The 26361-nt window shown below is 34.3% G+C and overlaps 1 protein-coding gene across 6 annotated transcripts; it reads right to left on the bottom strand.

Moving 5' to 3' along the window:
- Positions 1-1715: 1715 nt before the first annotated feature.
- LOC114479171 (homer protein homolog 3) lies at positions 1716-22641 on the bottom strand. Of its 6 annotated transcripts, none has more exons than XM_028472709.1 (11): positions 22167-22641; positions 20781-20826; positions 17210-17366; positions 12446-12577; positions 12274-12378; positions 10906-10914; positions 9662-9795; positions 6618-6774; positions 3831-3938; positions 3661-3741; positions 1716-2619 (listed from the first exon to the last, which is right to left on the bottom strand). In XM_028472709.1, exons 2-11 carry the CDS (start codon positions 20801-20803, stop codon positions 2434-2436), a joined length of 1092 nt encoding a protein of 363 aa, XP_028328510.1. In that variant the 5' UTR covers positions 20804-20826; positions 22167-22641; the 3' UTR covers positions 1716-2433. The 6 variants fall into 6 exon arrangements, with proteins under 6 accessions (XP_028328510.1, XP_028328514.1, XP_028328509.1 ...); XM_028472708.1 differs by having other exon boundaries at positions 1717-2619; positions 20781-20829; XM_028472711.1 differs by having other exon boundaries at positions 1718-2619; positions 9662-9774; positions 20781-20829.
- Positions 22642-26361: the final 3720 nt, after the last annotated feature.

The raw sequence follows: 26361 nt of genomic DNA, 5'->3' as shown, positions 1-26361 counted from the left end.
TTTGCAGTATTTTTTAGGGTCTAATGATTGTCTCAACTAATTTCTTTTTTTTTAATTGTTTTTGAAAAATATGCCTTACTAAAGCCTTACTTCTGATTTTTGGTGATTTTTTGTTTCGTCATTTTTTGTCTTGCGGTATTTTTTTGCCCATTCTAAGTATGTGCATTATATTTGCAGCAGTTTTAAGGGTTCCCCACAATGTTTTAACTTTTATGCCTTACTACAGCCTTACTTCCGATTTCAAATAATTTTTCATGCCTTTCCTCAGATTTTTTGTGGTTGTCAAATTTTCTAAATTTGTATGCCTTATTATAGCTTTACCTCCGTTTTGAGGCATTTGAAATTTTCTTGAATTTGTTATGCCTTACTATAGCCTTATCTACCCCCCCCCCCCCCCCCCCCCCCCCAAACAAAAATAAAAATCTAAACTTTTTAATTTTAATGTCTTACCACCGTTTTGAGGTGTTTGAATTTTTTTTAATTTCAGATTTTTCCATTTTTTTTGTCTTACTACAGCCTTAGGGCTGCACATCATTTTCATTCATTATTGGCATTGTAATGCAAATGTGAGTAAATGAAAGACAGAAAGAAAGCAGTGTTCACTCAAAAGCTCAACTTTTTATTTCCAAACAGGCATGAAAAGGCTTTGACACATCATAGAAACATTGGATAATTACAGTCAGTGCAGCACACACACATTCTGCAGTGATTCATGGTTGAAACCAGTGAACTTCAGTGTCTGCGAGAGCTTTAAATGATGGAGAATTTAAACATTCACCTCTAGTTCATGAAAAGATGCTAAAAGCCACTTTTCCCGACATGTTACGCACTTCCTACCTGTAGCTCTATTAATTTACATCGTTTGATGAACTTTAACTTGAAATAAGTTCCTGTCGTTGTCCTAAAACATGCAGCAGCAGCTTAGCGTCTGTAGAATAAAGATCGTTTTAAGAAAAAAGCAAAAGAAGAGGAACAAGTGAAACAGCCATTTGATCTTTGGTGTAAACGAGTCCATCTACTGTTTGTGTTCAAATTGTGTGACCGAAATTCACCTCTAAACAAAAATACACAGCGCCTTGTTTTGACAGCGGGAAGAGCAAATGTCAAACTGAACTGATGTAATACAACAGCTGATGAGCGGTGCCCTAAGACACAGGGTTTATATACTATTTAAATAAATAATATACTTTTTTACTGGCTATTTCTCTACACATTATACATGAAACTGGCAATAGACCATGACAGTAACATGTAACTCATGGTGCGATACATAAACCACAACAAAAACAAATAATTAACAGTGGTAAGGCCTCCAATTTTCTGTTTCATTTCAAAATTTTCCATAATAATAATAATTAAAAAAAAAAAAAAAAATTAATTATATATATATATATATATATATATATATACACATATATTATTTGTTTACCCTGTTGGCATTTGTGGTCATAGGTTAACACTACATGTAGTTTATGGGGTACCAAAGTCACTTTTTCATAACTGACATATTTTGACAATTTTTCTTTCATTTGAGACAGAAACATATGTAAACAGCATGTTCTATCAATCTAATCAATCTTTATTTATAAAAAGTGCTTTTCATACAGAGAATGCAGCTATATCATTGTTAAAAATGTGTACACATGAGAAAAAAAATCTAAATGTAAATGTTGAATTAAAATGTTAAATGTAAATCTAAATGTTAAATTTAAATCTAAATCTAAATGTTAAATCAAAATCTAAATGTTAACTCTAAATGTTTAGAAATTATGCAAAGTAGATTTTGTTTTTGGATAAGAAAAATAAAGAAATTAAAATCACAATAATCGATAGGATCAAATGGCATCACTTGTAGGATTGCATTATATTGATATAAATGGTGGAAAATCTGACCTTAAACTAACCATCCACTGATAATGTTAAACCATTCTGCTCTGTATTTCCCGCTGTCAAAATAAAACCCAAATAAATAAATCACAGTTTTCACACTAAAATGACTGCATGTGAATAATTTAATCTAATTCGCCTGTTAACAAATTAATCTGCTACATTATGCATGGATGCCTATCTAAGTCATTTGTGCAGAGGAGAATGAAAGGCCTCTTATCATGTGTAGTATGTAGACACCATCGCCGTGTGTGCGTGCGTGGTGTGTGTGTGTGTGTGTGTGTGTGTGTGTGTGTGTGTGTGTGTGTGTGTGTGTGTGAAAAAGCACAAGCACCAGATGTTCAGTATTAAACGTGTAGCGTAGTTGAAGCACTTACCTTAACGTTGGTTTATTGCATTGAAAGTGAAAGCGATAAAAAAGCGTTATTTTAGTGTAACTAAGCTGAACTGCTGCAGCAAACACGCTGACGTTAGTGCAGGAAGAAGAAGGCGTGGCTTAGCTCCGTTTCTCGCTCTTTGCTCCTCCCCCCACGCTGAAGCTCCTCCTCATTTATCGATAAGTTTAACAAGGTTCTGACGCAGGTCGTTGAGGTCAAATATTTTGATGTCCAGGATTCCTACGGCTCTCTGGATTTCACTATCCAGACGATCTCGATCCTCCAGTGAGTTGCTCAGGTTCGTCTCCGTGTTGTGGACACGACGTTCCAGCTCTGAGTTTCGCATCTCCACCTCCTGCGAATTTAAGGTCAAAAATTTAAAAAACGTAATTTTAAATTTAAAATATTCCTTCTGCAAACATCGAAATGGTTCAAATACATTTTGTTTCTCTTTTTTTCCCCCATTTTGTATATTTAGCTTACCATTATTTTGCTTAGCTTAGCTTTATTTGCCTTATCTTACCTTAGCTTAGCTTTACTTAGCTTCCTTTAGCTGAGCTTGGCTTAATTTAGCTTTTGTTATCATGGCTTTGCTTGATTTAGTTTATCTGAACTTAGTTTAGCTTTGCTTTCCTATTGCTTGTTTATTTAGCTTAGCTTAGCTTTATTTGCCTCATCTTATTTTTGTTTTGATTTAATTTGTGGACCTACTGTGCCCCCCCCCACCCCACTCTTCCCACGCTACAGGAGGAGCTTTTTATTACTCAAATTCAAGAGATCTGATTGGCTATCGCAACTGACTACACACACCGACAGCGTGAACGGAGCCTGTTCTGTTGATTCACGTGACGTCACTCACATTGCTGCATCGTGAGAGCCAAAGCCGTATAGAGATATAGATATAGGACAGGAAGTGAAGTAGCTTGAGAATCTGCAATCTGAAATCCTTAAAATGCCCATGTTTTGTGTAGTTTACGGCTGCTCCAATCGTTCTAATCGAGAAAAGGAAAAGAGATTTTATAGTGTACCAAAGATTGTTGTTCACAATGGTGAGAACTGTAAAAAGCTCAAGGAACAACTCTGTAAAAAGTGGATTTTAAACCTCTGTCTGCTGATGTCCGTGTCTGTAGCGACCACTTTGTCAGAGGTATGTTAGCAAGCTAACTTTGTTTTTGTGTTTATATAGCATTAGGTTTGTTGTTAAATGCTCATTTACTATTATTTACCTTCTTTCTTTCACCCTTGCTGCACACTGTGCACACAGTAAAAGCTGAACACCTAGTGCTAGTAAGTGCGGAGCGTTTTTTTGCCCCCCCGCAGCTTTCTTAATGCCCCCCCCATTTAATACTGGCTGGAGCCGACTCTGAGAACCAATCAGAACCAGCGTAGCTCCTACCCGTAGCCTGCGGATGGCCTCGTCTCTCTCGTGCTCCATCTCATGGTACTCGGCTCTCTTGCTTTGCAAAATGTGAATTTCCTACAAATGAATGACAATTGTTTTCATGAGATTCTGTGTAATGTAATAAAAAAGAAGAAATTAAATAATGCACAAAGTCAGAGACAAACCTCATCTTTGGCCTTCAGCAGAGCTTCCAGCTCCTCCAGTGACTGTGTGAGTTCATCCTTCAGCAGATCACTGGGACCGTGACCTCCATGAGCCTCAAGGTCGGCCACCTGATGAAACACACCTCAACGTTTACACAGTGGCAGGCAGTGGTTGAACGCTTTAGCAACTCAAGCTTTCGTGATTTCATCGTCATCTGAAGCTTATGGACATTTTTAAGAACAAACTTAAATATCACCTTTTTACAGAAACTTATTTTAACAGTTAATGCCTCTTTTAGTCCTGTTTTTTAATATATGTTGTGTTTTATTTATTAATTTTTTTTAATCATGTAGCACTTTGAGATTTGGTATCAAATGTTAAGTGCATTACAAATAAAATGTATTATTATTATTATTACATGTTGTGATTGTTTGATATGTTTGTTCCTTATTTGCGAAACAAAATGCAAGTTTGTTTATGAATCCTTAATTTATGTGTTCGTGAGGCTTCATAAGAAAAACAAAGTGGCATTTTTGTTGTCATTTTGTATACTTTTCTGTAATTGTAGATGTCTAGCGTATTTTAGCTGCTGTTTTGTGTAGTTTTTCTGCCATTTTATGTGTTTTTTCTGTTGTTGAGTGTATTTTTCTGTCCTTTTGTGTATTTGATACAGAAACAACAACAGCATGTTTTACACATACAAAAAAATTATAATTTTGAATTACAAAAAGTACATAATAGGACATTTCTTATGAGGCTTACAAGTGTTTGTGTGTGGATCTGAATGGCGGAAAATTCACTTTTTTTTTCTTACTTGAAGGACATGTTTTTGTAATTGAAGAAATGTTCCTTTGCATGTGTAGAACATGCTGCATTTGTTTAATAGGTACATTTTTTATTTGCAAAAAAAAAAAATGCATGTAGTTTTTCTGCAAATAGGAAACATACCTATCAAACTAATACATATTATTTGTAGTTATAGATTCACTTTTTTCTTTTTCTTTTTTTGTATTTGAAGGATTTATTTTTGTAACTGAAGAAATGTTCCTTTGCATGTGTAAAACATGCTGTATTTGTTTGATAGGTAAATTTTTTATTTGCAAAAAAAAAAATTAATGCAGTTGTTTTGCAAATAGGAAACATACCCATCAAACTAATACATATTATTTGTAGTTATAGATTCACTTTTTTCTTTTTTTTTGTAGTTAAATGATATATTTTTGTAATTGAATACATGTTTCTTTGCATGTGTAAAACATGTTGTAACTGTTTGACAGGTACTTTTCTTATTTGCAAAACAAAATGCAAGTTTGTTTGTGAATAATTTTACTTTAATGTGAGGTTTGAGCATCAAGTCTATAACCTACAAGCTGTTATATACAGATACACGTGTCAGCACTCTCACAAAGCAGTATCGTCACATGTCGTCACTCAGGCTCCATGAATCACAGGAAACACAAAGGCACCTTTAAAAGGCTTCGTAATAAATGAGAAGCTCATTGGATGGCAGCCCCCTCTGGTGAGCTTTCATTTCACTCAAACTGGGACAGTGAAAGTAGGATGTTGGCGTCCTACATACGGCCCTCGCTGTCACACACGCCACCCGAGAGACGTGAACCACATCCAGCCGCCCGGTGGCCGTCCTCAGACACAGGGATCACTGACTCCTCCCACTAATGTGAGTTAATTTGTCTACATGTTTATGATGGTGGAAGCTGTTTTCTAGTTTAACAAGTGAGAGAGATCAATACTGTAGAAGCTGAAGAAATAAAAGTAAAGATGTTTGTAATGTTGGCCTGAGGCGAGGACGCTCCCTCAGGAAAGATGGAAATGACTTTTATTGATGAGTGGGGAGAGAACGAGACGCAACACATGTGTGGACCAGAGCAGACATGGGCAACGGGGCCATTGGTCTATGTATGTGAAGCCCCCAAAAGGAAACGCACAAAATGACTCCAAAAGCGCATAAAATGACAGAAAAATACACTGGATGAGAAAAAATACATAAAAATAAGCGAGAAATATACAAAACAACAACAAAAACAAATGGACGACAATAAAAACACACAAAATGAGAGAGAAGCAGACTAAATGACATACAAAACAACAGATTACCAGAGATATATACAACAAAACGACAGAAAAATACTGAGGATGACAACAAAAATACACAAAAATAACCGAGAAATATAGAAAACAACAACAATGAAAACACCCAAAATTGGAGAAAAATAGATGAAATCAAAAAACAACACCACAAACACATAATAACAGAGATATATCTAACAAAACGACAAAAAAAAATACACAAAATGACAGAAAAATACACAGTTTGACTACAAAATTACACAAAAATAGAGAAACATGCTAAATGACATACAAAACAACACCAGAAACATATAAAATGAGAAAGGAATGACGTGATAAAATAATACAAGGAACACACAAATTATACATATAATGAGAGAAAAATATACAAAATAACACCAAATTGACAACAAAAACAGGTAAAATAAGAAAGAATTTAAATCAAAAATTTACAAAACAATGAAAATAATACTAAATGGCACCAAAAGACACACAAATTTAGAGAAATCCCCACAAAATGACAATAAAAACACATAATTCAGTTCAGATTGGTTAGATTCTAAATATCCTTGGGTCAGACATCACAGTTTTGTGGACCTAGGACTCTATATTACCAGTCATTTCTCTAAGTTTGGTTTTGTGTCCATATCTTATAATATTTCACTATTAGGCAGGATGGTCAACATTAGCACAGTGAGGTGAAGGTGACGTGTGTTTACCTGCTCTCTAAGTCGCTCTGTCTCCTCCTGATAGGCTCCCAGCTGTTTCTTCCACTGCTCCACGTTAGCATTAGCCTCGTGCAGGGCCGCTACTAGCTTAGTGTTGCTATCCTGCAGAGTGAAGAACTCGGCCTCCAGGTTCATATCACAGATCGATCTGAAATAGACAGAGAGTCAGAGTCTGTAAAGGACCACGTCTACAGGTCTTTATCTCTACATTAAACATACCACAGGTGGGCTTAATATGGAACTTCTGACTGATGGGAATATTGAGTTTAAACCTGGTGTGTGTGCCCCCAAAGTGCACGCAAAAAATTACTCCAAAAACACACAAAATGACTATGAAAAATAAACAAAATATGACAGAAAAGTACACAAGCAACTAGGAAAATACACAAAGTGACAGAAATAGACACAAAAGGAATGCAAAAATACACAAAGCAAAAACACAGAAACGGACAGAAAAATACATAAAATGACATATACATAATACACAAAAACAGAAGAAAAATATACAATATGACAGCAGAAATACATAACAGGACAAAAAAAATGCACAATACTACAAGAAAAACTCACAAAATGACAGCAAAATACACAAAATGAGAGGAAAACACATAATACTACAGGAAAATGACACAAAATGACAGAAAAATACAGAAATAGACAACATAGATACAGAAATGGACAGCAAAAACACACAAAATTAGAAGAAAAATACACAAAACAGCAATAAAACTGTACACAAAAGGCCAGCAAAATAACACAAAATGACTCCAAAAACACACAGCATGTACAAATATACAGAAAAACAAAAATTACACAAAATGACTCTAAAAACACACAAAACCCTTTGTTCTTTCTTGTATTAATGTTCAAATTGGTTATTATTCTAAATACTGACATGAATGTTGATAATCACATTAATTGTGGTTTTGATAACAGTTGCCCATCTCTGTCATATATCATTTATAATTGAGCCATTCATGTGTCAAGCTGTTAGGAAGCAAAAACTCCCTCACAACTAAAATGTTGAATATTTGTTAAATGTAGATTTCAAACATGTATTTAATTTGTTTTGCAAGTGAGAAATTGTGTTTAATATATTTTGTAAAATTCTTGTTTTATTACAATTATGAAGGGTTCAGTTTTGGTTAAAGAAATGAGAGGCATTGATTGAGGAGGCGGAGCCTCGGGCCTATAAAAGCAGGAAGTGAAGGTGAGGAGGGAAGAACAAGCCAAGATGGCTCCTGCAGCACACACGGACAGGGAAATGTCTGAGCAGGTCTGAATTGAACCCCTTGATGGAGTATTTGTTTTTGATGATTCTCTCCTTGTTTTTCCTGTTGTTTAAAGAAGATATGCTGTCTGGACTGAAAGCAGAAAATAAATGGACTTATTTTTTTTAAACCTGAATTGCTCCCAGTGACTTTGTCCTAAGCTTGCCATGACACAACCTTTTGCCTTGTAACACAAGCTATTTATTTATAAACACACTTGCATGTCTGCTGCTCTAATGAACCATTTTCTTTCGTCCATGTCCCATTTGGTCCTGAACCGCTGTTACTGGGTGCCATGGCAACCATTAGGAGCAGCTTTATTTTGTTAAAAGCATTGAGGAGGCGGATGAGTCAGCACTTCCACAACCTTTTTTTATTTTTCCTCAGACAAACTAAACTAAAGAAATATCAAACCCTAAGAAACGGACAGTATGTAATTAAAATAAGTGTTTAATGTTTAATGGGAGGAGGAAAACAAACCTTTCCGAGAGATAAAACACACAAAATGGGAGGAGTTTACTGAAAGACACAAAACAACACCAAAAACACAAATACCGACTGAAAAATATACAGGATGACTAAACAAATACACAAAAATAACAGAGAAATACAAAATGAATAAAACAATGGACGACAATAAAACATACAAAATGAGAGCGAAAACAACACCAAAAACACACAATAACAAAGATATATACAACAAAACGACACCAAAAACACACAAAATGACTGAAAAATACACAGGATGACTACAAAAATACACAAAAATAACAGAGAAATACAAAATGACAACAAAAATAAATGGACGACAATAAAACATACATGGGCGACCGTGGCTCAGGTGGTAGAGGGTCGTCTTCTGATCGAGAGGTTGGGGGTTCGATCCCAGTACCTGACTATGTGTCGAAGTGTCCTTGGGCAAGACACTGAACCCTAAGTTGCTCCCAGTGGTCGACTAGCGCCTTGCATGGCAGTCCTGTCCCACTGGTGTGTGAATGTGAGAGTGATTGGGTGAATGAGCTGAAATGTAAAGTGCTTTGGGACTGTTTCAGTGTGAGGATAAAGCGCTATATAAATCAAGTCCATTTACCATACAAAATGAGAGAGAAATAGACTTAATGACAAACAAAACGACTGAAAAATATACAGGATGACTACAAAAATAACAGACAAATACATACACACAAAATTAAATATTAAATGTCATTTTTAAGATGTAAATCCTTGTTTTAGTTAGAAAAAAAAATGATTAAAAGTGACCAAAAATGGTGGAAAAGGTGGTGAAATGGAATTTTAAAAACCACAGAAATTGATTAAAAGTTGGAAATTAGGGTAAAAGTGTCAATATTGGAACAATTAGTTTAAAGTTTAAAAAAAAAAAAAAATAAATAAATAAAAATAAAGTGGCAAAGCATGGGCATGTCAAATGGTGAATGCGGTGAAGTTAGCAAAAATAAGCATGAAAAGTGACAATAAAGGGTGAAAATATGGGACATTAGGTGAAAAAGTGGTAGAAAGGGTTTATAAGTGCTAAAAATGTCTTGAAAGTGGAACAAATGTGGAGAAAAGGCATTGAAATTTGATGGAAAAGTGTCAGAAATGGGAGTAATGTAGCAAAAATACCTTAAAAGGAACAAAAATATGGCAAGAGAAAGTGACAAAAATAGGTTAAAATATGGCAAGTTCTGTGTAGTTGCAGAAAAATGGTAAAAAAAAATAAGCAAAAATGGGCTGAAATTGTTCAAAAAATAGAGTAAAACGAACCCTTCAGAGAGCATCTTCTTAATGCGTTCCTTCTCAGAGGCCAGTGTGATGTCTGCACTCTGACTACGGAACAGTTTGTCCTCAGGACCGTTCACACACATCACTGGTGGAGACTGGAGGTCATCAGAGAGGTCCTGAGGAACACATCAGTAAATGGACTTCCCCAGTAAAGCACACACATACAGACAAGAACCAATTCTTTCATTTTCATTTAGATCAGAGAAGAAGAAGAATAAAGATTATACCAAATCCATGTCAAACAAACAAGAAAAAGTGCTTATTTTTAGTAATGTCATAACTCATATTTTATCACAGAAGGGTGGCACCAAAATGTCATTATATCTGATCTCAGGGTAACAATATCAACATTTATGTAAGCATTTAGAATAATGGTCAATCTGAGCATTAACACAGGAGATAAAGGGTTTGGTCACTTTTTGTGGACATTTTGAGTGTAGTTTTGTTGTTGTTTTGTGTGTTTTTGGAGTCATTAAGTGCAGTTTTTAGGTTGATTTAAAAAAAAATGTTTTGTTATTTATGTGTCTTTGGAGTACCTTTGTGAAGTTTTGTTGTTGTTTTGTGTGTTTTATGGAGTCAATAGGTGTATTTTTGGTGTTTATTTTGACTTTTGTGTGTTACTTATGTGTCTTTGGAGTCATTTAGTGTATTTATGTCGTCTATTTGTATTTCTTGTGTTATATTTTGTTGTTTTGTGTGTTTTTGGAGTCATTAAGTTTATTTTAAACGTTGATTTAATTTTTTTCTGTGTTTTTTTGTGTCTTTGAAGTACCTTTGTGTATTTTTGGTGTTGTTTGTGTGTCTTTGAAGTTATTTTGTGCATTTCCGTTGTCAAACTGTATTTGTGTTATTTTTTGTTGTTTTGTTTGTCATTAAGTGTGTTATCCAAGTTATTTTTTTATTTTTGTGTTTTTGGAGTATCTAGGTGTATTTTTGTTCATTTCTGTGACTTCAGAGCCATTTTGAATATTTTTGTTGTTGATTGGTGTCTTTTTGGAGTCGTTTTGTGCAATTGTTTTATATTGATTTCTTTGTGTGTTATTTTTGTGACTTTGGAGTAGCTTTGTGTATTTTTGTTGTCATTTTTTGAGTCGTTTTGGGCCGTACAAAGATAGACCATGGGCCACATGCAAAAAAAAAAAATATAATACATACAACATTGATGATGCAAAGACTAAATTAGACATGGATTTCGTTTTTTTTTGCAAAACGCAGCGAAAACTCACCTGTGAGAACTACAGCAGGTCCACAAAGGGAAGAGAAAATAAACAAGCTTTTAGTTACAGCGGTTGGTCTCACTACGCTCAGCTAACACTGCTACGCTAACACAGCTACGCTAACTTTTCCCCAGTGTTCATTGAATCAATAAAACAAGAAGAAATAATGGAGCATGTTTCTTGTGACCAAGCAGTTGATTATTCTCTAATGAACAAAAAGCAAAAATGTTCATTTTCCTCAGTGTGAAGCAGCACAGGATAATTTTACCAGCGCCCTATATTTCTCTCACTTTGGCTTCCCTCTGAGACAAGTGACCCAGCTAAGATATCTTCTGCTCTACTCTCTCAATCATTCCCTCCAATCTGACATAAGCAACTGGCGGCACGGGGGCCACATGTTGCCCTCGCTGTAATTTTGTGCGGACTCAAAGAAGCTGTAAAAAAATAACTCCAAAAGACACAAAATGACAGAAAAATACATAAAATTACCCCAAAAGCACATTATGACAACAAATATACCCAAAAATGACTCCAAAAATACAAAATGACAAAATAAATACCTCAAATTACTCCTAAGACACACTTTAAGACAACAATCTACCCCAAAATAATAGATGAAGATACAAAACGATAACAATAATGACTGCAAAAACACAAAATGACTCCAAAAACACACATTATGACAAAGAAAAATACACAAATGATAAAGAAAGATACAAAACAACAACAAATATACCCAAAAATTACTCCAAATATACAAAATGACAATAAAAATACATAAATGTACTCAAAAAACACGTCAGCAAAATTAAGATACAAAACGACAAAAAAATACCAAAAATGACTGCAAAAATACAAAATGACAAGATAAATACATAAAATTACTCCTAAAACACACATTAAAACAACAAAAATACCCCAAAATAATAGACAAAGACACAAAACGAGAACAAAAATACCCAAAAATGACTCCAAAAATACAAAATGAGAATAAAAATACATAAAATTACTCCTAAAACACACATTATGACAACAAAAATACACAAAATGACTCCAAAAACACATTATGACAACAAACATGACTCAACATACAAAATGACAACAAAAATTTGTGCAAAAACAAAGCAAAACAAAGAAAACCAACACAAAGACACTCAATAACTCCAAAAAAGCACAACAAAATAAAAATGGAGAAAACGACTATTAATAAAAAAAAATCACAAAATGACTTCAAAAGCAAAAAATAACAGCAAGTGCATACAAAATGAGACAAAAACATTGAAAATGACAGCTAAAACAAACTAAATGATCTCTCCTCAGTAAATACATGTATACATGTTTAAATATAGTCAGATTTAGTCATTGTCAGTAACTCACCTGAGGAGCAGCGATACTGAGAGCAGAGTTCACCAGTTCTTTGTCCTGAGACTTTTCTCGTGCCAGACGAGCTGCATCTTTCACCTCCTTAAACTTTTCTGAAAACTTTTGCAACAAAGCAAAGTTAATTAACGATAAGGCTAAATACGTGTGTGTTGTTGTGTTTGTTTACCTGATGCAGCTGCTGCTCTGTAGCGAAACCCAAACCGTACACGGTGTTAGCCCTGCTGTCGGCCCACTGACCAAACTTCTGAGATGTCTTAGTAAACGTCATGCTGGGGGTCACAGTGCAGTTGATGATTGCCTAGGGATAAAAAAAGAAATGATGCATTCTGTGCAGTTTATGAAATTTGATGAGTCGACTAAGGGTATCACGGTATCAGCAAAAAACAAGCATTGGATTACATTGGCCCTGCTTTTAAAATCTGTAAAATATTAATTTATTATACTGTTTTTATTGGATTTATTGAAGTTACTTTTTTAATTTTTTCTAATTTATTTTATTGGAATGGAGAATATCCTTATGTTTAAAGTTTTCTCATAAATATCTATTTCCCCTTTGTGGGACTAATAAAGGTTATCTCATCTTATTGTTCGCTGTTGAACCGGAAATACACACAACGTCAACAATATGTGTTGTTTCAGATACGAGAGTAAGTTGAAAGCTGATATTTTCTATTTATTTTAAGGTTATTTAAAGGCTAAGATATCTCAACGTTTAATTTAACTATGTATTCATTAATCAAACAATACCTTTATATATTTTAACTTTTGAAAAATAACAGGAAAGAATGGCTTTTCAACTCACTTCTTTGTGTGTACTTCCGGTTCCTTCAAAATAAAATGCCATGTTGTGTTTTACAGCTTTTATTTTCATTTAAAATATACATATATTTTGAAGCTTGTGGTCATTTCATTCGATACAGTTTGGTTTAAAAAGTAACGCTACGCCAGTTCATCTGACGGAGATTTTGCTGAGTCATGAGTGGGTTTTGCTGATACCTCAGTGAGACCTGAAGATGTCCTAAAATGTACACCGGAGCCCGGTGTTAAAGAACAAGTATAAGGAAGCGCCTCACTCTGCTCTTTAATCAGACTCTCCTTCACCTCGCGGCTGCACGGACAAAACAGGCTCCGCCCACACACGGTTCTTAGGATAAACAGGGATAGAACAAACTAAGCTCTGGCACTAGCACCAAACGAAAACTCGGTTATTTTGGCCGCACTATAAACAAGTACATTTTTGCCGTTCTGACATGTGCACAAATGCAAGTGAAATACTCGTAATATAGAGTCCTGTCACATAGATACTACAATACTTGAAGATACAGTAGATGTTGGTTTGAATATGGTAAATTGGAACAATTTGAGATTTTATTTTACCATTTATTACCACACAAAAGTACTGAAAATTAGTACCATTGAGTACCGATAGTGATTCACAGGTACCCATCCCTACTCTGTATGCGTATATATGTGTATATATACTGTAGCATTGACAATAAAGGTGACTTTGAACTTGATTTTGCCTCGATCGAGCCTTTTCTAACATTCAACATAAACAAAATAAGTAACTAAAGTACGTATGATTCAGATCAATATCGCCCAATTATTGACCAAAACTAAATCAGTAAACAGGGTGGAGGTTCCATCAAGCTTGGAGGCTGCTTAGGTAAAGTGATTAGAAAACAATTAAAGCTGAAAATGTAGGATTCACATGAAAAATGCCCCCCCACCCAAAAAAAAAAATACATGAAATAAATCAAAAAAATAGTACAAAGAGTCAAATTGAACGTCCTGCAGTACAAAGACTGCAGGACGTTCAAACTGGCCTAAAGCTGTAAATCCTGACCTAAATCTGACTGGATGTAACGAGAGCTGACATCTGCCCCTGTGGAGAAAAGAACTTTAACCGGAAAATAACAACACTAAACATACAAAGAAAGAAAGAAACATATCAGGCATGTTTCCAGCTTCTAAACCTTTAGTTTTTACATCATCATCATCGTCATCATCATGATGAGGATGAGACTTGGTTTAAATGAGAAAAGTGCAGCAGCAGCAGCAGCTTAGGAAGAAGCTTTTTCCTCTTTCTGTTAAAGATGATTAACATGAACTCATGATTACATGAAGGCTGTGAAAGAAACAGGTTGGATGGTGACAAAGATTAACACAAATGCTGCCACCCTGCACACACTGCATTCTGGGAAACTAAAAATGTGGGTCAAAACACCCCCCACCCCTGAAATGGACTCTTCCTCAGGATCTAAATCCTGTGCCAGTCGTGGGTCACAGGCTCTGATGGATGATTTATTTGTTGCTTTGGATATTTTCAGACCTCCAGGATAGGGCTGGGCGATATGGACCCAAACTCTTATCTCGATATTTCTTCTCAAAATGGCAATATATGACAAAAATCTCAATATTTTTAAACTCAATAAAGTCTTACCATAAAGACAATTCTAGGTTAAATTTGCTGATGCAAAATGCCACACAGGTTAATTGATTAACAAACTGCTGCACAATATGAGCCACTTTTGGCTTTTTCTCTGATAAGGGACAGCACGTGTGAGTGAGTTCGGTAACTGTGTTTTTTATGCTGTTCTAAAAAGCAGTGATTTTAGTATTTTACCACAAAATAAGCTATCAAGTAAAAAAAAAATATCATTATGGGGATGTTGTAATTTTCTATATCACCAAAATAGAAATTTCGATTAATCTCGATATATTGCCCAGGCCTAGGCCAAATTCAAACAAAGCAGAAGTTTTAGGAAATCTTGATACAAAAACATGTCTCAATGAAAAACGAGAAAGCTAATCATTGATCTCAACCTTAACAAAGCTTTACTCAAATGTACTTAATTTTGGTTTACTAGGAAGAAAAAAGTGTCCCTAGTACTACTAGTAAGTCCTACATGCTAATAAGGGGGCGGGGAGAAGAAAATTCATGCTTGGCATTGGTGTTCAAAAATACTCCAACCAATCAGGGAGCTGGATTTGGTTGTAATCCCTCCTTCTTAATTTGCATTAGGTCTACTAGTACTACAAGGCTTTACTAGCACTACTAGTAGACTAGAAACAGTTTTTAATACTATTAGTGAGTTATTTTGAGCGTACTCAAAATAACTCAAAGCTTTACAAGAAACACAAAATTGTCTAGTGTGACAAAAACCTTTGTTTCCCAGTATTAATAGTACACTCACTAGTAGTACTGGCACAGTAGTAAACCAAAACCAAGTACATGTAAATAAAAACAGCATTTTGTGTCTACATCAGGGAATCCTGTGAAGATTTGAAGCTGAACATTCTGTTATTTTTCTTTCATTAATCTGACCTTCCTGTTTCTGAAACTCAACTTGGAGCTGTGTGAAACACATGTCTTTTATTTTGTAAATTTGTAGCTTGATTGGATGAATACTTTTTGAGATATGGACAATTTAGTGAGGGGGGCATGTGTCAATATTCGCTCGTCCTTATTTTTCTTCCATTTTCAGCTTCCAATATCTCAAAAATTGCACTACATAGGAAACTGGAATGTGGTATAGTAATACAGCTGCACCTACTCTCTCAGAATATAGAAAAATATCTGCTATAAATCCTATCTGGTGGATATGCCCACCCCTCAAAAATGGAAAAAAGTTAGTGTGTGTTCTTCAGTAAACCACTCAGCATATGCCTCAGCTCCCTGTAATCTGATCAGCTTTGAGCTATGAACATAGACTGTTCACATCCCTAATGATTAGTCAAGTATGTGCATTGGGTCTTGGGTGACACGCTCTGGAAATCAGCTAAAATACTTTTTTTACCATCTTCATTGGCCCATCACTGCATGTGGGAATGTAAAAAAAAAAATCTAGGTTCCCAAAGTGGGGTACGGGTACCCCCAGGGGTACGCAAACTGTCATAGGGGGTATGTGAATAGAGGTTAAAAAACATTGACTTATGTACCCAAGTTTGTACTTTATGTATGATTTATACATCATGTAAAGTTGGTAAGATGCCAACACACAGTCCCTGCAGGATTTTATCTTTCAAATTTCAATAATTTTGAGACCAATTTTTATTGAATTTGTAGAAATTATGTTAAATAATTGCAGGGAAATTGACTATTTTGAAAATTTTAAATTTAAAATGACTGCAGTCATGGGAAGAAAAAAAGCAATTCTCCAAATATTGTGGAATATACATTGAATTTGTGTATTTAGATATCTGAGCTGATTTATCTACAACTGAATTATTTGGCAATCTGGGCAACAATTTATGTTTTTTCTGTCTTTTTAACTTTCTCCTGCAGGCCAAATTTGTGACATTACATTATCATGTTTTTAAGAGTGCAGGAGTAGGGGGTACATGACTTCAGGTTATATGTCTGAAGGGGTACGGGAGTGGGAACAGTTTGGGAACCACTGATTTACAGTATGACTATTTCTTGGAATATAAAACAATTTTTATTCATGTGATTTCTTCATTTTTAACTTTGGGTTATTTCACCACTCGCAAATACTGAAAATCCTTTACATGAGGCCATTGTAGCTTGGCTCTGTGTCTTATAATCATCCAAATTTGAGGGGCTGGCATATCCACCAGATAAGATGTATAGCAGATATTTTTGTATATTCTAATAGAGTAGGTGGAGCTGTATCACTATACCACATTTCAGTTTCCTATGTGATGTAGTTCCTGACACATTAGAAGCTGAAAAAAAAAAAAAAGGAATGCACGAAAATTGACACACTCACTAAATGGCCTTTAAGATTTTTTTTAGACTTTGTGAAATGACATGTAATGACACAATAACTAAAACACCAACACTGAAAAAGACCAAATGTTGTTATCTGTCCTCAAGCTTTTCAATAAAAAAATTTAGGAAGAAGGCAGAAAAAAAAATCTGACAAGTGGAATTGAAATAATCGATTATCTCCACCACGGTGTCTACCTTGGTCCCACCCACACTGATGATGCGGTAGACGCTGCGGTTGGCGTCAAAGAAGAAGGACACGGTGACTGCATGCTTGCTGGCAGGAATCCAGTTCCTCTTGGTGGTTGGATCAATCTGGAAAACATGAGCCCTGGTGCTGAAGATGGGCTGCTCCCTGGAGGAGGAAACACTGCGCTGATTACCTTTCTATTTAAAACGTCTGCTAGCATGAGAGCACCTTCAATAGCAACCAACACAGATTATATAAGCAGCATCCGATCCGTATCTTTGATGTGACAAGTTTAAAGAAAGTGATTAAACGGACTTAAATCCATCATGATTTGTGTGTAATGCTTAAGTCATGGGTGTTACACTCATTTTAGTTCATGGGCCAAATACATTTGATCTCAGATTAAAGGCAGAGAAAATTTGTCATTTTAACGTTAATGTGCATTAGATTGCACTTTGACAAATAAATGACAATTCAACTAGAAAGTACTCCACATATTTAATTGTCTCCTAAAAGGGATCCTTCACTGTTTTTACAAATGTAGCCTAAAATCTTTGAAATGTCCTTATTAGTAAATCTATATCTAAAAAACACATTATTTTGCACCATATTCGCTTTTATTAACTTTTAAAAATGGGACTACTTGACAGTTTTAGAGCCTGTCTTTCTCCATCTTGAAATCACGTGATTGATGATGTCACACGGCCCCACTGCCTGTAAACATCCCATTGTTTTCTATTGGAATGAAACATTCAGCCTGATTTTTAGATTATTAGCCTAGCATTAGCATTAACTAGATTTAGTATAAAAGAATAACACTAACTAGCATTAACATTAGCTAGCATTAGCTAGATTTATCTTAGCATTAGCATTATTTAGCATTAGCCTAGCATTAAAATTAGCCTAACACTAACTAGCATTAGCATTCACATGAGCAACCATTAACATGAACATTAGCTAGCATTAACACTAACTAAATTTTTCCCTAGCATTATCATTAACTAGATTTAATCTAGTGTTAGAATTATCTAACATTAGCTAGATTTAGCCTAACATTAACCTAGCATTAATTAGCAGTAGCATTAGCTAGAATTAACATTAGCTAGCATTAACCTAGCATCAGCTTAGCATTAACATCAACCTAACATTAGTATAGAATTAGCACTAACCTAGCACTGGATTAGCATTTACCTTGTATTAGCCTAGCTAATGAACTATCTGTGAAATAATGCAGAAGATATGATGAAACTTGTTGAAATAGGTTGAAGAACCTGAAACTATCTATATAGGCTGAAAATAAGTTTTTTGTTTTGTTTTGTTTTTGAATTTGGTAATTGAAAATTGCCAAATACATTGTAATCGTAGCAGTTCTAATTATCTTTCTTCCACAATTTTCTTTGTCCTAAAACTCCTCCTAGGTTATTAATATAGCACTGATGACAAGTATGTCATCTCATAGGGCCAATGTCAAAGATGGTCTGTCGACCTTTTTTGGCATCAAAATGTCAAGGTCAAGGTCGCGTCAAGTGACAAAAAAACTAAATGTGCCACATTTCTGCAAATATTTGTCGTACAAGTTTGATGCTTACATTTCTGAAAAGCTCATCTCAAGTGGAGTATTTTATTTACTTGGATCGAAGCTGTACGACCGACCAGTAAAAAACATTGGTGGGGTCAAAGTTCATGACGTCACAAAAATTTTCAAATGAAAACATTTTTCTCTTATAACATGGCCACAAATTGAGATACAGTGCTAAGACTGGTACCATTGAACATTTCCTTTCAATGTGTGACCTTGACCTTTGCACAAGGTCATATTTAAGGTCAAGGTCAGTCTTCTGTTTTCCTGCATTATATAACTTGTCAACAAATCCAGTTACAGGTTGTCATATTTGCCTTGCGAATACATGTCTTGCCTAGTTTTATTCTATTATCAATACAATTTGTATTTAAATTGTATCAATGTACAATATCAACCAAAATAAAACAATCCATTAATTCAAGATGTAAATGCAAACAGTATAAGAATATTTACTGTTGTGTTGTCTATTTTTTTTAGATATAAATTTGGGTGATGAATTGTTGCTTGCTGACATTTTCTTGCTGGTATAGTCTTTGTTCTTTGGAAATTATAACCATCAAAATAAATGTAGTGCAATGTTAACGTGTTTCTATAACCGTCCCCATTATGCAAGCGTGTCATTTAGAAGATTATCAGGAAAAGGAAACGCTTTTAACATTAAGTAAACTCCTTAAATATGATACAGCAGCTGTTTGTTATGAACAGCTGCACCATATTTTAGTTTCATTTTCCTTCTGATCCCACTGTAATCCCCCCTGCATAGGTGGAGTTACAGCTGGGAGCACTGGGAGGACTGGGAGAGGCTAACATTACACTACAGCAATTACTCACAGCCTTCATAGCATTTAATATGGTTCATAAACACCAGGAAACAAAAAGGACATAAACAAATAAAGATTTTTAAATAAAAAAAAACTGTAACGTGACCTCATCATAAAACCACAATATATAATGTACCTTAGCTCAAAAAACTGAAAACAAGCCTGTCATGATGTTGGTTTAGTGATTTTTTAATGGTTGAAATAAAAAAAGGTTTAACGCACAATAAGAAATAATCATTAAATCAAATGCAAGTATAAAATCTGCCACTTAGTGACTCTAACACCATCTTCCAAAAGCCTGAACAGACACGAGCGACTGGCCACATGATACCCTTGGTTTGATTTATTGTGACCCCCAAAGTAAATGCACAAAATGAGTTTAAAAAGAAGACAAAATAACAGAAACATATACAAAAGGGGAACAAAAACGCTCACAAAAATTACTTCAGAACCTAAAACAATGACAAATTTGTACAAAAAGACACCAGAAACACAAAAATGAACAACAAAATACACAAAAATGTTTCCAAATAGGCACAAAACGACAAATAATGTACAAAAATGACTCCAATATAATGGGCAGAAAAAGACACAAGAGCAACAAAAACCCAAAACAAATACAAAAAATGCACAAAAGGATTCCAAAAACACACAAAATGACTTAGAAAATACATAATGAGAGAAAAATACACAAAAAACAAATAGAATACACACAAAAAGAAGAAAACATACCCAAAAAGGTGTAAAAAAATACACAAAATGATAAATAATACACAAAAGGACAACACATTACATATATATGACACAAAAGGATTAGAGAAATGCCTTCACTGCAACAAAAATACATGGAATGACTGCGAAAACACACAAAAACAACCACAAAAATGACTCAAAACACAAAACATCAAAAATACACATCATATGTCATTTCCTGTATTAATTCTCACATTTTTGTTGCTCCCAGGGCGATAGAAGTCGCACATTTCTGATCTAGAATATGACTGACAACTAAGATGAATAATTTTATAACTATGTAAATAATATTAACAACTAGAATATATAGAACACATTCCACAACCTGTTCGTAAACACTTCACAAATGAGTGCTTCAGCTTTTTCATTTTCTCCTTTCAATTCAAACTCAATGTGAATGTTCAGCGCAGAATAACAACATACCTTTCTCTGTGGTGAGGAAACATCTTAAAAGGTGATTAAAGCTCCTCTTCTGCCAAAAAGCAAAAAAAAAAAACAAAAAACGGATTACATCAAGACATGAATTCATGGTTTTTAAACTTTATCCCATTCATATTGCTACATTGTCATTTCACAAATTTCAGCTATAGCCACTGTTCTAGCTGTTCTTCCTGCCAGAAGAAACTCCACTTCCTGTCTTTATTATTAGTTGTTAAAGATGGAGAAACCTTCCTTCCCTTTATGTTACATCTGTTGAGCCACAGGCCACAACAATTGGGGGCTTGTCCAGGATCTGAACCTGTGATATCTCCAAAAAAAATCCCTCAACTAAGCAGAATCCAACCCTTAAACTTACCTGACTTTGACATGTTTACAGGAAATTTTCACCAAAGTTGGGAATAAATCTAGGCCAAATTCTACTTTTAGATTTTTCAATTAATTTTTTAAAGAAAAACAGTTTTTCTTTTTTTAATAAAAAAAAAAAAAAAGATCTTGACTGTGAAATGATAATTTAAACAAATATATATATACATATTTAATTCAAACCCATTAGTAGGCCAAAAATATATATTTTTAAATCTTTAAATTTCAATATTAGTATAAATATTAAATTTTTGGCCATTTTAAGATTTTATAGTAATCTTAAAGATGTAAATTCATGTTTTAATCAAAAACAAAATGGGTTAAAAATGATGGAAAAGGTGGTGAAATGGGATTTTAAAAACCAAATAAATTGGTGAAAAGTTTGAAATTAGAGTGGCCAAAAACAGACAGAAAAAGTGGTAAAAAATGGTTCAAAGTGTCAATATTGGAACAATTAGTTTAAACAAGCAAATAATGGGCATGACTAATCATGAATGTGGTTAAATTGGCAAAAAAATAAGCATGAAATATGGTGAAAAGAAGTTAAAAGTGACAGTAACGGGTCAATATATGATATGTGACATTAGGTAGAAAAGTAGTGATAAGTGATGAACATGTCTTGACAGAGGAAACAAAAATGCAGAAAAGGTATCGAAATTTAAGGGAAAAGTGTCAGAAATGGGAGTAATGTCGCAAAAATGCATTAAAAGAACAAAAACATGGCAAGAAAAAGTGACGAAAATAGGTTAAAATATGACAAGTTTGGTGTATGTGCTAAAAAAAAAAAAAAAAAATGTTAAAAATAAGAAGGAATGGGGTCAAATTGAATGCATACGGTGACCCTCCCTCTCACTGTCTCGCGACACCAAATGGGGTCCTGACCCTAATGTTGAGAACAACTATAAAGGACAGGGACCCTGATTTGAGAACAACTTTAAAAAAAACACAGTAAAGTATCAGCAAAGACAATGACATTAAACAGAAGAGGTAAATGGTCGTACTTACCCCATCTCGTTGTGATTTGTTCGGTTAAATCTTTCTTTTCGGTGATATTTTAATGTCGGACCGTTAGCAGAATCACCGGGGCATAGCGGAGCTCCTCAGCCGAGCGGGAGCACTCACAGCCCGGGGGAGGAGAGCACCACACACCGCTCCTGGTCCATGTCTGGAGGAAGACTTTCTAGGCTTTGTTGGGCTCTTTCTTGCCCGTGTCCAGTCTCTCTCCTCTGGCCCCGGACAGTGACTCTGTCTGTCGGCTCTGGTTAAACTGTGTGAGCCGATGAACCGTCAGTCTGAGCCAGTTTGAGGCTTAATAACGAGTCACCGCCCCGAAAAGACGAGTCATGACCCAAAAACACAAAAAAAAGAGTCTCGAGTGGGACTTTTTCATCCTTTTTCTCAGCGCTCTGCGCCCTCTGGTGTGGAAATAACCCGAAGTGTCAAACACACGGTCCGCGGCTCCTTGTATCAAGAGAAGAAGACAGGGGGTCACGTGCATGATATATGTCACCTCCAGGGGGCGATGTTTAAAAGCGTAACAGCTGTAAACTAAATAAATAAATAAATAAATGAACGTGAAAAATAAATAAAAAAGTTAAATTAAATACAATAAATACATATAAGTGGACAAATTAAAAAAGTAAATAATGCAAAAAATAATAAAAAAAAAAACATTGTCAAAAAATTATAGATTGATAAATAAAAGTGGAAATAAAAACAACAGACAAATATAACTTTTTTTTTAAAAAACTTTTATTTAATCACTTATTTTATACATGTACAAACTTATTTTATACATATATAAACATACTTTATTGTATAAACGTACAACATGCACATGTATTTATTTATTCATTTAATTTAGATTTCGGCAGTTTTAGTCCTCCGTAGTAATGGAGGTAGAGTTATGTTTATTAGGTCATTTATTCCATCTGCAGTAAGACTGTTCAACAGTACCATCGCCACATGACTCTAATGTATAATATTAATTAAATATCATTAATGCTGCTCACTGTGTTTTTTCTGATATGTCTTTTCACAAGTGAAAGTGCACAGTGTTTATGCCTAGTATTATTTAGTTCTATTGTATTTTGTCCTCCTTTATTTAATTCATGTTTGATGCTGTTATATTTCCTGTTTCCGGTTTGTTTGTTTTTTTGGAGCTGCTGCACCATCCTAATTTCTCCCATTGGGGGATCAATAAAGTTTATCCTTATCCTTATTATTCTTTTTTTAATGCTTTAATAAAAAAATTTTTTAAAAAATTAACTTCAATCAAAGGAAAAATTGCATTTCAACAATGTATTTGTTGATTGCAACAAAGTTTTTTTTAATTGAAGTGAGTTATCAAAGCAACTTGTTTTGATTGAATACTAAAGACACAAATTTATCTCCATAAACTACGGTACATAACACTTTAAAGGTAACCCATATTTTACATGGGGTAAAGAGACAATATCTTCAACCTTGGGGTCGTGACCCCATGTGGGGTCACCTAGAATTAAAATCAGGTCACTTGAAATGTCTAGTAAGTGTTTATATATATATACATATATTTTTTTATTGATTATAAAAATATCTTTTTTTTACTTATTTTTCAAATCAAAGCACCACACATTCTAAAACAACTGTATTCTATATAAATCTAGTTTAAATGAAATAACTGAGCAGTAGGGATAGGCGATACGGACCAAACATATCTCAAAAATTTTACTGAAAATGGCGATATACGATATAAATCTTGCTATTTTTTTTTTAAATTCAGTCTTAGAACAAAGATAATTTTGCTGATTCAAAATGCCAGACAGACATTTTTAAATAACAGCTACACAATATGTGGCAGTTTTTTTTTTCTCCTTAAAGGGACAGCAATGATGGTGTGTATTTTTAGTTGTGTTTTTGGTTTAATTTTGTATAATTTTATTGTCATTCTGTATGTTTTTTGGAGACATTTGCATTTAATTCAGCAATCGCACAAAATGAACCCAAGGCCTGCATGTTATATATATATATATATATAAAATCAGTGGTCATAAATGCATCCGATAGTCCTGTTCAGTGTCAGTTTAAACTGTAGGATGGTTTACATCTAGTGTTAAAAAGTTGAAAATATCCTTGTGCTGCCTAAAAACGTGTCGAAAAACAACATTTTTTAAAATTTTCTATCTTTCATAAAAACCTTAAATTTTACATTATGGTAAGAGCCACACCAAAGTCAGCACTACCTTTGACCAATCCAAGAATGTAAATTAAATAGACACCAGCCTGAAAAATAGAGAGAAATCTTTATTAGACACCAAAATCACAGCAAGAACAGGGATGGAGAAGTAAAAGAACAGCTACAAATACATGCTAGTCTAAGAATGGGTCTAAAATAAACTGAAAACACATGAAAATCACACTATGAGCTGTAAAACAATCACAAACAAAATAATTTACTACAATGGAACTCAGGTATAGATTTTATTCAGAGCCTTGGCTGAATTTCTGCCTCGCTAAAAAGTTTTTAATTCAAATAAATATTTAAAATTAAATATTAACAATTTAATACAATACAACTTAGGTATAGATTTTATTCAGACAACTTGTAAGCCTTGGCTGAATTTCTACTTTGTTCAATACGCTTTTAATTCCAATAAATTAATATTAAAAATTAAATATTAACAATGTCATAATGTATCTTTAAATAACTAGCTTATCATGGTAATTCATTTTGTGGATCACATTTGTACCAGACCCATCACTGACTCAACAAACCCAGGTTAAGAACCACTTTTTCTTTTTCAATTACACTTAAAGCTAATTAAAGGCCTTTCAGCATTGTGTCCTTTTGGTCAAAATTCAAAGTTTTAAGCAAGATTTTTTTTAATGAAAGTTTTTCTATAAACACATTTTAACCTTGGGGTCAATCTGACCCCCAAAAAAGTGCCAAAAATAGTGACATGGGATTTTAAAAAGCACAGAAACTGATTAAAAGTTGCAAATTAGAATGAAAATTGGTTAAAATAGTTGCAGAAAAAGGGTAAAAATAAGAAAAATGGGTTGAAATTGTTTAAAAAATATTGTGATGATGAAATGGGATATCAAAAACCACAGACATTGGTTAAAGGTTGAAAATTACAGTGGCCAAAAACAGACAGAAAAAGTGTTCTGTGTCAATATTGGAACAATTAGTTTAAACTGGCAAATAATGGGCATGACAAATGGTGAATGTGGTTAAATTGGCAAAAATAAGCATGAAATATGGTAAAAAGAAAAAAAAAAGGTTAAAAGTGACAATAATGGGTCAATATATGTGACATTAGGTGGAAAAAGTAGTGGAAAGGGTTTATAAGTGCTGGAAAAGTAGCAAAAATGCATTAAAAGGTTAAAATATGGCAACGTTTGGTGTGGTTGCAGAAAAAAAAAAAGTAAGCAAAAATGGGCTCAAATTGTTGAAAAAATATTCTTAGTTTCTGGCTAGCCCCTCCCAGTGTCTCGCGACCCCAAGGTTGAGAACCCCTGCTATAAAGGGCCGGATTTGGCCCCCAGGCCTTGGTGTGTTTTACACATTTGTGATAAAATGTGACTTAACTATGACTATATCTATAATAGAAGTACTAATGATAATATTAGTAGGATTTCTAAGACTTTTCTTCATGAATTCTATTATTAAACACTTTAAGCTACGCGTTTTGAGGACACTTAATCTTTTGCTATCGCACTTTCAGAGTCAGAAAAGGAACTAAAAACGTGTCAAAGGTATTTGATCTTTGATAAACATAAAGCTGGACGTAGCGGTTAGCGCCTTAGTGCCGTAGGCCCACTTTAAAGATGCCATCACTGTCCGACTCAACAGTCATCAGATTTCAAAATAAGAGCTTCGACACACAAACCGCTAAGCTAAATGCTCAAAAGTTCCTTCTAAATATAGACCCTCAGTCCAAGCTTTGAACCTGCATCAAAACTCCGCTTGTTTGCATGTCACATATGTTTAAGTGAGAGTAAAGGCCCCTTAGGAGAGCTCTTCTTCTCCGGGTCAGAACTGTTTTTATTCTCTTTTGGTAAACCAAAGAGGTTTAAATTGAAATCTTTAACTTTTCCTGATAATTTAAAACAACTAAAAACAGCACAAATTAGCATTTTGATCTGAAACAGCTGCTAAATGATCTAAAAAGCAGGCTGAATGCATCACTTAGCGGTTAGCGCCTTACTGTAGCCC

Source organism: Gouania willdenowi, chromosome 17 (genome assembly GCF_900634775.1).
Source record: "Gouania willdenowi chromosome 17, fGouWil2.1, whole genome shotgun sequence".
In the NCBI taxonomy this organism is placed as follows: Eukaryota; Metazoa; Chordata; class Actinopteri; order Blenniiformes; family Gobiesocidae; genus Gouania; species Gouania willdenowi.
This window is presented reverse-complemented; position numbering and strand designations above follow the sequence as displayed.

Coding starts and splice junctions, on each gene's coding strand:
- LOC114479171 (XM_028472709.1), bottom strand. CDS start 20,803: ATGTTTCCTCACCACAGAGAAAG. Junction 17,367..20,780: donor TTTCCTCACCACAGAGAAAG/GTATGTTGTTAT, acceptor TTCCTCCTCCAG/GGAGCAGCCCATCTTCAGCA. Junction 6,775..9,661: donor AAGAAGATGCTCTCTGAAGG/GTTCGTTTTACT, acceptor TGTCTATTTCAG/ATCGATCTGTGATATGAACC.